Below are 15538 nucleotides of genomic sequence, written 5' to 3'. Positions count from 1 at the left end.
GTATGGATGAAAACACAATGTAAAGAAAAGGAAAATGCTCACAACTGGACCGATAAACAACATCATGATAAATGGAGAAAAGATTGAAGTTGACTTCATTTTACTTGGATCCACAGTCAATGCTCATGGAAGCTGCCATCAAGAAATAATAGGACAGAGTGATGAAGACTGGTGAAGACACAGGGAGGAATGCAAGAGTTAAGGGGATAGAGGTAAATACTGTTATACACACAATCCTGGAAGCACAGTGTTTTACACGCTCCATGGATAGATGCAGAGGTTAAACAGGTATGGTAGAGTAGGAGTACTTCCACAAATATATAAGGATTTAACAGCGGGCATTTATACATGGCTATTCACCTTTGCTGCAAACACACTTATGAATGTTGTGGAGCATTCAGGGGAAAAACGTAAGGAAAACCTCTTACATATTACCAGACATCTTAAGGCAATGAATTGCTGAGCCTGTGGGTTCAGGACCATAGTCGCAGAGGCCACACTAGTCAATTAGCATATCATAGTCTGTAGACAATGTTCTACATCCTACTTTGATGAATAGCAACTGTAATCCTAAACGCTCATGATCAGTCATCTAAGGTGCAGCTATAGGACTTGATATGTGTGGAAGAAAGAAGAGTGATGAAAATCAATTAGTCCAGTGGACCAATGTAACATATGAACATCAGTCACCATGACTCTGAGACCAGAAGAACTTGATGCCTGGCTACCACTACCTATTGCTCTGAAAGAGATCACATTAGAAAGTTTCAGATAGAGTAGGAGAAAATATGGAACAAGACTCAAAATTATAAAAAAAAAAAAAAAAAAAGACCAGTGTTACTGGTCAGGAAGAGACTGGAGGAACCCAATGTTCTTTAATGATCTTTATATTCAGATGCAATTCATAATGAGATAATTCATATCTTTTGTCTTCAGCAGTGTTTTAAGTCCTATTTACTTTCAACAAACAAGGTAGTATCATCTGCATATCAAAAATTGTTAATGAGTCTTCCTCCAATCCTGATGCCACACTCTTCTTCATATAATCCACCTTGTCAGATTATTGTTTCAGAATACAAAATACAGAAAGAATACAGCCCTGGCACACATCTTTCCTGATTTTAAACCATTCAGTGTCCCATTCAGTATCACCAACCGTACAGTTCAAACCAATCTTGCAGTCCAGTGCAGAGGAGGCCACGGACCATGAGACTCTCTCATCCCTCTGAGACACTGATACAAGTATTACAAGCAAATTGACATTGAGATGTGTTCCTTTCCTATTTTATGTTAATATCACCAATGATGAAACAAATCAGCATCATGTGTCTGCTGTGATGGTACACTAAGAGGGCTGCAACATGACTTAGGGAGTGTTACTGCAAGAAATACATAACCTGAGCCTAAACACAAGAGAGGAGTACAGGTGTGGCACTTCAGGCTAATATACTGGACCACAAGGTCCGTTTGAGCTATAAGGTCTGCGGTTCAAACCTACCAGCTGCTCCTCAGAAACCCTATACAGGGTCCCTATGAGTTGGAACTGACTCGATGGCACTTAACAACAACAACAAACACAAGAAAACATTGTTGCCGTTGTTGTTAAGTACTGTTGAGTCGGTTCTAACCCATAGTGACTCTATATAGGGTTTCCAAGGAGCACCTGGTAAGCTTGAACCACCGACCTTGCTGTTCAAACAACTTTGCAGTCCAGTGCATTAACCCACAGCACTACACCAGGACAAACATAAATGACTTTCTATAAAATATTTATTCTATTCTCAAGTATCTATAATTTTCCCTGAAATGGTTCAAAAAAGAAAGGAGAGATTTGTTGTCGTGTATTGTGCTAAACCTACTTTTGTCTACATCCTTAGCTAAGATTAGTGATTTTTCACCTTTTTTTCCCCAGTATAAACATTTTTAAGCAAAAATCTCAGACATACACTCTATTCCACAGATCCAAGTGAAGCTCTCTGATTGAAGAGGTGGAGGGCCCAGAACAGTCACAAGCTGTGCCTTCTATCTGTCCTTGTTCTGTGCCACCTCCAAGAAAACTGTAAACACCACTTCCTCGGACACGTTGATATTCCTAAACATTATCTTTACTACTGCTTTTCTTTCAGTCGCTAGAAGCAGAAATGAAGAAACTTCAGAGTATTATTCAAGAAAGCACACAGTCCTTCGATGAATATTTGAAAAGACTCTTTGGAAAGAGAGTGAATGCAGAGATGGTTGTTAACCAGGTAAATAAAAGCATTGCTTATGTGATTTTTCTCTCTTTTCTTTCTTTTTCTTTTAAGGAGCTTCAAGAGCATTCCATTGTTATTAGAATAAAGACTGATACTCTTACTAGTTTCAGAGCTCCTGCATTCTCTGGCCCCTGGCCTCATCTGGTGCCCACCACCCCACTAGTCACACCCCCTCTTGCAGAGCCACCAACCTACTTTGTGTTCTTTCCTCCTGTCTTCTGCGCTTCCTTACCTTCGGGCTTATATCCACTCATCCTTCACTTCCAGTTTAAAATGAATTCCTAGACTGAGTTAGAGCTTCATGTTAGGTCCTCTATTCTGTTCCCTTTTTCTTGCTTATTGCCACTGAATTTTAGTTCATAGGAGATTATTTTTCCATGTTGGAGTCCTGGTGTGGCACTGGAGGATAAGCACTAGACTGCTAACCACAAGGTCAGTGGTTCAAACCTACCAGTCACTCCTTGGAAACTGTGTACAGGTCACTATGAGTCAGAACCAACTCAGCAGCACTTAAAAACAACAACACTACTAATGAACCCTGGTGTGGCACTGCAGGATACCTAGGGAACTACAAGGTCAGTGCTTCAAACCCACCAGCCACTCCTTAGAAACTGTGTACAGGTCACGATGAGTCAGAACCAACTCAGCAGCACTTAAAAACAACAACAACACTATTAATGAACCCTGGTGTGGCACTGCAGGATACCTAGGGAACTACAAGGTCAGTGCTTCAAACCCACCAGCCACTCCTTGGAAACTCTACACAGGATTCCTATGAGTAGGAACTGACTTGACAGTACTTCAACAATAACACGATGGTAAGCTCCCTGAGGGTAGAGATTAAGCCTGTTTTATTCACCCCTATATTCTGGCAAAAGACTTGGTTTCTAGTATGTGTTGGCTGAATGAATAATCCTCATACCCCAAAGGTTCAGATGAAAACCATGGCTTAATTTCCTCCAGTAGAAGGAATATCAATGAAATGGAAAATAACCAGGAAAGCAAGAAGACCAAGGAATGATGCCTTTTAGTTCCAAGAGAAATTATTTCTAATATTGGATTCTATAGCCAGCCAAACTCATGGTTGAGTATAAGAGGAAAACAAAGATATTCTGAGAACGCAAGATCTCAAAAATTTATATCCCATGCACCCAGTCTTCAGGAAGTTGTTAAAAAAAAAATGTGTCATCAAGCAAGAGGTAAACCAAACAAGACGATCCAACTCTGGGGGGGCGGGGGGAGGAGGGAATCTCCAGGAGGACTGGGTCTATCATCAGGGTCCCACCAGAAATGGGCTCAAATGAAGACAGATTGATGAAAGGACTTTCGATGGCGTCATGGGTAAGGTTAATGGAAAGAACATGGAATGGTGAAACATCTAGAGACTAGAAACAGTGGGGAGGCAGTATCATCTTTAGGGCAACTTAGAGCAAGCCTAGGGAGACGATACTAGAACCAAGCAAGAACTGTAGCCATGGGAGAGAGACTTTACCATGGACAGAACCCCAGATAGAAGAATATAATCATTAGCCTGGAGTGTCTTCTCCTGTCTTGGATCTTCTATTGGTGCTTCCCCTTAATGAGATAAACCCCCAGGAATCCAGAGGGTTATCAGCCTGGATAATGCAATCCTTAGAAGCCTGGAATACAGTAGAGAAGGATGACTATGGAACTGGAGGAGCAAATGGCAAAACTCAATTCATTGTTGAGGGGAGATCCCAGTCCAAGTTGCAAAAGGATGGAATACTCCAGAAGGGTTACCCACTGCTGTTAAGTTGATTCTGACTAATCCTGACCCTGGAGGACACAGTAGAACTGCCCTACAGTCGTCCAAGGCTGTAAACCTTTATGGAAGCAGACTGACACCCTTTTCTCCCTCAGTGCATTCAAACTGCTGACCTTTCATTTAGCAGCTGAATGCTTAGCCACTGCGTCACCAGGCCTCCCCTGTAAGAGGGAGAGCCTCCCCCACAAACAGAAATCAGACACTCTGAGGCTTTAGGAACCCATGAAATGGGATTTATACCCTGCTGAGTTTAGAGGTAAATTAGTAAAGGGAAGAATTATTAATTCAAAAATTGTGGAAGAAAGAAAATATAATAATTCAAAAAACAAAACTTGTGGAAGAAAGTAAATATAATAATTCAAACCTGGTTCAGTTGAATAACATATTGTCATAATAATACAATAGGTGAATATTGAAGAACTTTGAGTTTCTGATATGACATGTAAAGGGTTTAGAAGTTGTCATTCCCGTCCTCACAACAAGAAAAAAGCAGCAAAACTGATAATCAGCTGCCACAGTGAAAAAACCACCCTCCTAAAAGTGTCATCTCAAAACACGGGAGGCAGGCAAATACAGAGCACAGCTCACCAGGAGCTGGAGTTTGGCAGGGATGCCTACAAGGTGGTGGCCTAATGGCAGGAAATGAAGTATGGATTCGCAGATGGATTAAAAGAGTGTTGTTGTTATTGTTAAGTGTGTGAAGTCAGCTTGTCACAAAAGGCCACACAATGAATGACTCCTTTGTGAACTGTATTACCGGGTAATCAAATAGTATGTAAAGAGACCTGTCTCTTTATAGAAGTATTTTAACTAATAAGCTTAAAAAGGAATTACATCATATCACCACTTTGCAACTCTCAGTTGACTAATGGACCTGGGCATTGAGCATCAAAGAAAGACAGTCTCTGCCTCCTCACCAAAGAACACAATACTACCTATGGTCTTCCTAAAAAGTTCAAGACTAGGTCTGATCAGGCCTCTGGATCCAGCTGCCAATTTTCAGGAAACACAGAGGACAAAGGAGCCGAATGAACTCCCCACAAGTATGAGTCCATAAAACAAGGAAAACGACAGAAACTGTAGATAACTACGTATGTACTCATGTTATAAGGAAAAGAAGGGGGGAGAGGAACCTAAAGATCTGACCCAGTATTTTTAATGAACAAGGTAGACTGCAGTGGCTGGAGAGACACACTCAGCTAGCAAAACTATAAAGAGACACAGGAAGTCTTTACTATAAAGTAAGGATGGTGGTTACTACTGCACTTGGGTTTAGGATGGGGCCCAAGGAGGGGTTTCCACTAGTGGCCAAGTTCTAGTTATCCAGTTGGGTAGTAGTTATAAGAACTCATTATACTATATGTGTGTTTTATGTATCTTTCTGTATCCATGTTTTATATTACAAAGATGGTGGTGTGGTGGTAGTTATGTGACGTGGAGTCAGTTCCGACTCATAGCAACCCTGCATAGGGTTTCTGAGGCTGTAAATCTTTACGGAAGCAGATAGCCTCGTCTTTCTCCCACGGAACAGCTGGTAGTTTCGAACTGCTGACCTTGAGGTTCACAGCCCGATTCGTAACCACTACGCTACCAGAGCTCCTAGTACAATGGGGGAAGGTGGAAATGGTCAGATGTCTGTCTGTGCAAAAGTCTGTATTTCTTTTTTCTTTAAAATAAAGTTTTCTTATTTGTGTGCCTTAGATATTTTTGATTCATGCCAAGTTTATGACTCTCAATAGAAATTCCTTTTTCATAAATATTGAACTCTCTTTTTTTCCACTTTTACAATATTTCTACAGGAGGAATTGAAAATAAATAATCTTCTTTTCTCTTTACTGTTGGATGAAGAAATAAACTCCAGAGAATTGTGTCTGAACAACTACCTTGCAAGGAAGCAGGGGAAGAAAGTGAGTATCTACTATGTGAATACAAGCATTTTCTGACAGATACGCTCCTTGTTTATCAAAAGCTCATTTGTCCTAGAACCGTTCCTTTCTTCCACCATTCCTACCTAACCCTGTGTAAGTGGTCCTTGGATTTGTGTTTCAGGGCCAGGAGAAAGTATCCATTCCAATCTATTTATAAAATTATGTGATTCTGCATCCATAATTGTCTACTCAAAAGAACCAGGTAACTGGTGATGGGAATTAGGCCACAGAAATTAGTGATGGCTGCACATGACAAATGTAAATTGATATCATTAAATTATACGCATGAAAAATGTTAAACTGGCAAATGTTGTGTTATATATTTATACAACAATAAAAAAGACGTGTGTAACTTTCCTATGGCAGGTGATTTCTAAAATGAGGTCATATAGCTGCACTGCTTCGTACCCCCTGACAAGTCAGGAATTGAGATCTTAGACAAGGTATATAACTTCTAAGCTCTGGGCCATTTGGCACCCTAAGTTTTACTAAAGATATAAGCAAGCATAGTAAACGAGTTAGCTTCTAGAATGAAGAAACTTTGCCATATTCAGAAAAATTCTATCTTAACAGGAACATGGAAGGTAAGACATGTCATCCATTAGAGAGACAATGAATGAATGTTTGTTGCATAATACATTTCAGTGTCAGCTTTTATTGTTGTTGTTGTTGTTAAGTGCCATCGAGTCGGTTCCAACCCATAGCGACCCTGAACAGGGTTTCCGAGGCTGTAAATCTTTAAGGAGCAGAAAGCCTCCTCTTTCTCCAGTGAAGCAGGTGGTAGTTTCGAACTGCTGACCTTGCAGTTCGCAGCCCGATTCATAACCACTACGCTACCAGAGCTCCTCAGCTTTTATTAGTAGACTTAATAAATTATGTTTATGAATGCATGAATTAACTCTGGTAGTGTAATGGCTGAGTCAGGCTGGTAACTTTAAGGTCAGCAGTTCGAAACTACCAGCCATTCCATGGGCGAAAGATGAGGCTTTCTGCTCTTGTAAAGATTTAACAGCCTTGGAAACCCTATACAGGGTCGCTATGAGTCGGAACCAACTTGACAGCATGTAACAACTACAACAAAGGAGATGGCTACTAACACTTGGCTTTTAGCAGATTCAAGGGCAGGCAAGTGAGTGCGAAAGTTTTATAGTCAACAAGAAGGGAAGGCTTCAGATACAGTCTGGTTGGTGATGTTGGGATGAGAAAGCTGGAGACAGATTCATGAGAACTGAAGCATCCTTTGTGATTTTGGTTTGGAGAGCATGCTTGGCTTTATCTGATTGAGAATGAGTTGGAAGCAGAGGCAAAATCAGGAAGCTGGTCATTATTGAACAAGTCCTGACTGTTTGGGACTGACTGCTTCAGAGGTTGTGGATTGCCTTTCCAGACAGGTAGCTGCAGATGTTGTGGGTCAGAGGTCAGTTGTCATACTTAGTGCCCCACTGTCTGTATATTCAGTTGATGGGACTCTACCACCCAGGTCCTTGTGGCTCCTAAACCTGTGTGTTTTCATCATGCCACAGCCACGCCTGTGACAGGCTCCATAGACACACAGTCACATATGTTTGTAGAGCCGCTACATCTAGAAACAGGTGGTTGGATGTATGCTCTTTTCACTGTCAATTGTTTACTTCTATAAATGTGATCTGTAGTGAATATTTCACTGACTCACCTATCTCATGCTATGAAAGTCCTTGATCTTTTTGGCATTCCCAATACTGCTTTTATCCTAAGAAGTCTCTATTTCAGTCAGCTGTCCCTGATGTCATTGTAGATCCAGACTGCAGCGGCTATCCAGAATGCTAAGGAAGACCTGGACACATACAAGGAGTACTATGACAACTTAGTGGCTGAAGACAAAGTGAGTCTGTTGTCTTTCTCACTCATCATGCGATAGAGAGTTTGCTGCCTGGATTCAGGGGAAGTGACAAGACAGACCGTTTCATTTCCTCCTAGTATTTTTCTCCCAGAATTCTCAATGAAGGGTAAATTTAATTTCTGCCATAGTATATTTCTGAAAATTATTGTGCAGAATGAATTTTTGTAAACTGCTCTGGTTTAGGTACGAAAAAAAGAAAAGAGAGAGAGGAAAATCTTCTAAACTTCAGGGCTTTCCTAACTTCAGGTGGTGGATCCTGGTACTGGGTCGTGAAATCAATTTCGTAGATTATAACCAGTATTTTTATAATGAAATAGAATAGGATAGAGTAGAATAGAATGAAAAAAATACGAGATTAGTGTGCCTTATATATTTTATGGGAATATTATTTTGTCAAACTTTTGTTTCAGTTTGTATATCCTCCATCATAATATTAAATGTAATTGTTTTGTGAATCTTAGTGAAGTTTTGAGAAACACCCTTCTTGATAGTATGTAAAACTAAACAATTCTATTAAATGACATTTTTCATGCACTATTCAAACACCAATTTTTTTTTTTTCTGAAACTTTTTAGAGTGAATGGTCACCTCTAACAACTTTACTTCCTAAATTGAGTTTTCGTGGATTTTTTTAAATCAAAGTGAGGGCAATCTTGTCTTTTGAAGAGTACAGTCAACAAATGAGAGGTTTTGAGCCAAGTTTCAGTCCAGGCAATGGTGTGTTTCTCCTTTAGGTTCTGGACCGCAGCTTTAAAAAGGAGTTTTCTGAACTCCCCATTCAACAGGTGGATGTGCTCTACAAACTCTTCAAACGCCGGCCAAGGTTTGCTTCTTCTGTCCTATCGTATTTCTGGGGGAAAGTTTGTTATTGAAGAGAAACGGGATTCATTTTCAGATTTTTCCTCCAATGAGTTGGAAATATTTATAGCAACATCCTTCTAGGTGGTGATCTTTGAGTGTCTTCATCAAAACGCAGTATTTTTTGAGATTGTACATATATCTTAAAGTATAGCTGTTGTTGTTGTTCAGTGCCATTGAGTCAGTTCTGACTCATAGCGACCCTGTATAGGGTTTCTGAGACGCAGCTGGTGGGTTTGAACTGCCGACTTTGTGGTTTGCAATCTAGTACCGATCCTACAGTGTGACATCTGGAGTCCTAAGGTATAGGTATGTTGTTGTTGTTGATACTAAGTATTGTCGAGTCAGTTCCGCTCATACTGACCTTGTACAGTGTTCCCAAGGAGTGGCTGGTGAGGTTGAACCGCCAACCTTGTGGTTCAAACTGACTTGTGGTCCAGTGCTTTATCCCACAGCACCACACCAGGCCTCCAGGTACTGTTGTTGTTGTTGTTGTTGTTAAGTACCGTGGAGTTGGTTCCGACTCAGTGACTCTGCACAGGGTTTCTGAGGCTGTAAATTTTTACGGGAGCAGAACACCTCATCTTTCTCCCACAGAGCCGCCGGTAGTTTCGAACTGCTAACCTTGAGGTTGGCAGCCCGACTCATAACCACTGCACTACCAGAGCTCCTTAGGACTCCAGGTATAGGCAATGAAAAAAAATTTAATTTCATTATTGAAAAGTTGTTAAGCATCTTTGTAAGCATCGTTGTTAAGTGGCTCTGAGTCAGTTCTGGACTCATAGCATCTTTGTGGACGCAGGAAGCTTCTTCTTTCTCCTGCAGAGCGGCAGGTGGCTTCAACCACTGATCTTGTGATCCAGTGTTTAATCTGCAGAATCAAGATGCTCCCTTGTAGACATAATGCTATTACATATATGAAAGCAGTTCCTCTCCTCAAGTCGTTCATGACATACAGGTTTACAAGTTGTTTTGTCCAAAATGTTTCCCAATAAATAAGAGACCCTTGTGATATGAACTAATTGCAGTTATACATACAAGGAAGACTCCTGGTGTGGCGCTGTAGTATATGCACTGGACTGCTAACTGCAAGGTTGGCAGTGGTTCAAACCTACCAGACATTCCTCAGAAACCCTGTACAAGGCTGCTATGAGTCGGAACTGACTCAACGGCACTTAACAACAACAACAACACAAAATAAATTTGAGGAAACTTTCAGCTTAAAAGAAAAAAATTTTAAACAGTTTTCTTTGCTGCTGAACTCAACAGCTCCTAGAGTCCCAGTGTGGTGCTGTAGGGTAAGAATAGGGTGGCAAGGTCAATTTGAACCATAAGGTTGGCAGTTCAAACTAACCATACACTGCTCAGAAACCCTATACAGGGTGGCTATGGGTCAGAACCGACTCTACTGCACTTAACAACCACAGCCCTCAAGTGCCAAAGGAAAGTGGTATGCAACGTGTGTCAGACCTCTATGCTAAGAACCTTACTCAACGTTGACTTTTTTTTTTTTTTTATGTGTGTGAGGCTGTGAATCATTGATGACTTTTATTGATAATAACAGGATTCCCAAGCAGAAAACACACCAGGATACGGCCAGTGTTGTCCCTTTTGGAGAACGACTAGGAACGGACAGACTGAATAAGGGAGCTTCTGCACAGTTCATGAAAGCCATGGATGAGTTGGACAATATTAATAACATGCCTGAAGGTTTGGATGTCATGGTCTGGGAGCATTTCTGTGCAACTAGAAGAGCGAAAGTGGAAAATGAACAGAAAGTATGCAATTACATTTTGGTTTTTTGTTTGTTTGTTTGTTTTTAAGTATAATAAAACGTAGTGGTTACAAATCGGGTTGCTAACCTCAAGGTCAGCAGTTGGAAACTACCAGCTGTTCCGTGGGAGAAAGATGAGGCTTTCTGCTCCCATAAAGATTCACAGCCTCAGAAACCCTATACAGGGTCACTGTGAGTCAGCGCTGACTCCACAGCACATAACCACCACCACCACCAAACAACCAACATCTAACATATAGTTTAAGCTAGCCAATGTTTCCAGAATAGCTCATTATTTAGAGATTTTGCAGGCGTAATAGTTAGCAATATTAACAATCACAGTGAGAACAAATGTTGACCTTTGTGCTACTGAGGGCTAGCCATATGCCTGTCTGTACTTTTGTAGACCTACACTGTCCAGGATGGTGATCGCGAGCCACACGTGGTTATTGTGCCCTTGAGATAAATGTGGCCAGTTCTGAGATGTGCTGTCGACGGAAAATGCATACTAGATCTAGAGGACTTCGTATGGAAAAAAATAATTTAAAGCATCTCAATTTTTAAATGTCAAAATGATCATATTTGGGATCTATTGTGTTAAATATATTAGTAATAAAACTGCTTTCAACCTGTTTCATTTTACTCTTCATGATATGACTATTATAAAGTTTTAAATTGCAGATGGCCTGATACCTATGACTTATATTCTGTTTCTCTTGGATGGCACTGTGGTAGACACTTCCTGCCCCTTCTCTCTGCCCGGGTTTGTGTGTACTCATCTTTTTGCATATATTAGATTTAAATTTAGCTCACCAGAACCAATTTTATAGTTTTACTAAAAGAATTTTTAAATGTACCAACCGACAAAAATGTGTGAGTGTGTTTAATTGGAAATAGAATCTTTTATCTTTTCTGTTTACTTCTTGATTCCACTTTTCCCCCCCAACTGCACACACACTAATGAAAAAATCCCTACGTTCTGTGCCACATGCCTCAGGCTGGCATATTTTTGTTAAAGCATCAATGATTTTATTATTTACCTAAGGTGATGAGAACAAAATTTTTAATAAGATATAAGCAAAATTCTAGTGACTTGATTTTCATCCAAGAAGAAAATTTGATGGTCTTCAAAGTCTCCATGGAATGTACAATGTTTAGATAGATATTACTAATGGCAAAAATATAACTTCTTTCCATCTCTTAGAAACATGGGCTCTTTAGGGTTTGCAGTGAAAAAGTCCAAAGATGTTTATTTTCTGAAATTACTTAAAACTGAGTTTTCTTTCTAAAGCTTCTTATTTTCTGAGATGTTTATGGTTTGCTTTCTTTAGGTAAAGCAGAAAGCAGCTGGCTTAATGGAAATGCTGGCTTTTCTCCGGAAGAGAATTGAGGATGATGAAAAGGTGCAAAAGAACATTGAAAAAGTGTTCCATGAACTCATCGTGTAATTTTATTTTTTTTGTTCATGTTCATTAATTCAAAGTCTCAGCTAGAGCTAAGTTAGGTTTCTCTTGTAACAGGGCAGGGCGAATGTCTAAGAAAACACCGGGCAACTAACTGGCAGTGGTCTACAGCTGGGCAACACTTACTTAGCTTAGTCCCAGTCTTACACTTTAAATAGTCTCTTTTATTAAAAAAATGGGCATTTTACATATTAAATAAGACAGGTCAGAATAGAACATTCTCGCACGTTCCATTGCTGTTATCACCAACAGACAAATTTTGGAAAAATTATAGTATTTTTTTCCATCTGTTCCTCCTACATAAAAACACAAAGGACCAGTTTCTACCAGGAAATCATTTTAGGGTCAAGCCATACAAGCTAAACTTGTATAAAATTAATCCGATAGCTAAGTAATTCCCATGTAGATACCTACCCAGCCAATAATGTTTTCTTTAGAGGAGCTTACGTTTATTGAATGCTCATTTAAAGATCCTGCTTCACTTTCTGGCCGTAAGTACAGCCAAGCTAATAAAGACTGCTCTGATGTGCTAAATCATCACTATACATCACTTTTAGGTCTAGGCTATAGAGACAAATATAAATGACCAAGAAACCATTTTTTTTTAAAGTAATGTCAAGGAGCTCTGGTAGCGTAGTGGTTACGAATCGGGCTGTGAACCTCAAGGTCAGCAGTTCGAAACTACCAGCTGTTCCGCGGGAGGAAGATGAGGCGTTCTGCTCCCGTAAAGATTTACAGCCTCGGAAACGACACCATGGCACATAACAACAACATCAGAATGGCTGTTGATTTATTTCTATTTTTAGTTTCTTTTTATTATAATCACAATTCCATTCATCTTGTCTTAGTCCTAAAATAGAACTTTATGAATGTATTTCTGTCCATACCATTAACCGAGCAGCCCAACGTCATTTCCTGTCAGTGGGAAGAAGCATTATAGATCCCACAGACTCACGACAGGAGGAAGTGCTCTGCATATTAGTATCCAGAATGGTTTTCATTCTGGATTAGCCAGTGAAACCAGCTGAACCTGGTGCTATCTGTTTGGGAATGTTTCATAAACTTGTTTAAATTTGATATCCTTGGACAGTAGGTACAATTTGAAATATTAATATATTACAACTACTTGCTTTGAAGTCTGTTTCATTTTAGATTACAGGAAGAGAAAGTGGAATTCCAGTTGAATTTGACCATCCAAATTCTTCTTAAACAAGGACAAGTAGAACTGGAGAATTTCCAATTGACTCTGGACTATTCCGATGCAATTCTCATCAATAAGAACATAATTGAGGACTTGAATTCTGTGATTCGGGTAATTATGCATTTGCAGGGAGAAAAAGCAACCTACTACCTGCTAGATCAAATATTTTACAGTATTCTTCCCTCCTTGTGATATATCATTTTAATTCAGTTAAATCAGTGATTTCCAACTCTGCCTCTGGGATGGCGCTGTTGGAATAAGCATTGGACTACTACCTGCGAGCTTGGTGGTTCAAACCCACCAGCTGCTCCTCTATACAGGGTTGTTATGAGTTGGAACCCACTTGAAGGCATTGACACTTAACAACAAAGAACTTCAAAAATCAGTCCGCTGTGTTCTGTGAGGGATGGTAGGGAGTAGGGATCATTTTTTTCCTTAAATATCTAGTATGATTAGCCAGTGAAACCAGCTGAACCTGGTGCTATCTGTTTGGGAATGTTATTAATAATTGATTCAATTTGTAAAACATTTCTCAAATTCTTTATTTCACCTTGTGTGAGTTTTGGTAGATTGTGTCTTTCAAGGAATCGATCCATTTGACCTATGCTATATTGCAGAACATTGGTTTTTGTTGTTAAGTGCCATTGAGTTGTTACTGACTCATAATGACCCTCAATAGGGTTTCTGAGACTGTAAATCTTTGAGGGAGCAGAAAGCCTCATCTTTCTCCTGCAGAGCGGCTGGTGAACTCAAACCACTGCCCTTGTGGTTTGCAGTCTTGTGTTTACCCTGCACAGCCAACACACTCCCTTAGTATTCCTTTATTACCCTTTCAGTGTTCATTGTATCAGAGAAATTATCCCTCTTTCATTTTTGATATTAGTACTTTGTGTGTTCTCTTTTTTTGTCTTGTTAGCCAAGCTAGATTATCAATTTTACTGATCTTTTCAAAGAGCCAGCTTTTGATTTCCTTGACTATCTCTATTGATTTCCTGTTTTCAATTTCAGTAATTTCTGCTCTGATTTTTATTACATCTTTTCTTCTGCTTATATTAGATTTAGTTTGCTCTTTCTGTTTCTCCCAAGTTTCCTGAGAAACCTTCAATTATTAATTTTAAATCTTTCCTCTAAGCATGCTTTTGCTGCATTGAACCAATTTTGATAAGTTGGACTTTTATTTTTATTTAGTTCAAAATGTTTTTATTTCTCTTGAGACTACTTTGACCTGCGTGTTATTTAAAAGTGTGTACTTAACTCTCCAAATATTTGGATAGATTTTCAACTATCTTTTCATTACTGATTGCTAGTTTAAGTGTATTGTGGTGTGAGAGCATACTTGGTTTAGGTGTGTTTTATAGCCCAGAATGTGATCTATCTTGGAGAATATTTCATACGAACTTGAGAAGAATTTGAATTGAACTTCCATAATACTTCTCATTCAATCAAATCAAAAGGCCATAAGAACATGAAGTGTGTACTTCTCATTAAGAAAGGAATTATGACTTTTCTCAGAATTTAACCCATAATTGAATGTGCCCAGATTCCCAGCTTTTGCTGGTACTATAGAATGAAAACTTTTGAGCTTTCTTAAATTTCAGATACCTATGTTTGGTACCACACTCGTCTGTCAGTTTGTTGTACTGTGGTGGCTTGTGAGTTGCTGTGATTCTGAAAGCTAAGCCACCAGTATTTTAAATACCAGCAGGGTGACCCATGGTTGACAGGTTTCAGATGAGCTTCTAGGTGAAAACAGACTAGGAAGAAGGAGCGACAAACTACTTCCAAAGATTTAGTCACTGAAAACCTTATGAACAGCAGAGAAGCACTGTCAGATATAGTGCCGGAAAATGAGCCCCTCAGGTTGGAAGGCACTCAAAATGCGACTGGGGAAGAGCTGCCTCCTCAAATTGGAGTTGACCATGATGACGCGAATGGAGAAAAGCCTGCAGTACCTTCATTTGCTGAAAGGGCACAACTCAAAATGAAGAGAAACAGCTGTAAACATCCATTGAAAATTGGAAAATGGAATGTATGAAGTATGAATCTGGGAATATTGGAAGTTGTCAAAAATGAAATGGAATGCATAAACTTTGATATCTTAGATATTAGTGAGCTGAAATGGACTCATATTGGCCATTTTGAATCTGATGACCATATGGTTTACTATGCCGGAAATGACAAATTGAAGAGGAATGGTGTTGTATTCATTGTCAAAAAGAACATCTCCAGATCAGTCATGAGGTACAATGCTGTCTGTGATAGGATAATATCCATGCGCCTACAGGGAAGCCCAGTTAATACCATTACTATTCAGATTTACACACCAACCACTAAAGCCAGTGAGGATGAAATAGAATTCTACCAACTTCTTCAATCTGAAATTGATCAAACATGCAA

General features: G+C 39.6%; 1 protein-coding gene across 1 annotated transcript in view; it reads left to right on the top strand.

Annotated features, from left to right (window-relative positions):
* WDR96 (WD repeat domain 96) overlaps positions 1–15538 on the top strand; it is a 120765-nt gene that overhangs the window by 95868 nt on the left and 9359 nt on the right. The window contains exons 27-33 of the mRNA XM_006831480.1: positions 2127–2246; positions 5838–5945; positions 7741–7827; positions 8580–8668; positions 10268–10481; positions 11809–11921; positions 13093–13252. Of these exons, the coding sequence (XP_006831543.1) occupies positions 2127–2246; positions 5838–5945; positions 7741–7827; positions 8580–8668; positions 10268–10481; positions 11809–11921; positions 13093–13252 (891 nt within the window). The remainder of the gene's footprint in view (positions 1–2126; positions 2247–5837; positions 5946–7740; positions 7828–8579; positions 8669–10267; positions 10482–11808; positions 11922–13092; positions 13253–15538) is intronic.

The sequence above is a fragment of the Chrysochloris asiatica genome, unplaced genomic scaffold, assembly GCF_000296735.1.
Source record: "Chrysochloris asiatica unplaced genomic scaffold, ChrAsi1.0 scaffold00003, whole genome shotgun sequence".
Taxonomy (NCBI): Eukaryota; Metazoa; Chordata; class Mammalia; order Afrosoricida; family Chrysochloridae; genus Chrysochloris; species Chrysochloris asiatica.
The sequence above is the reverse complement of the archived record's forward strand: the minus strand, read 5'-3'. Positions and strand labels throughout refer to the sequence as shown.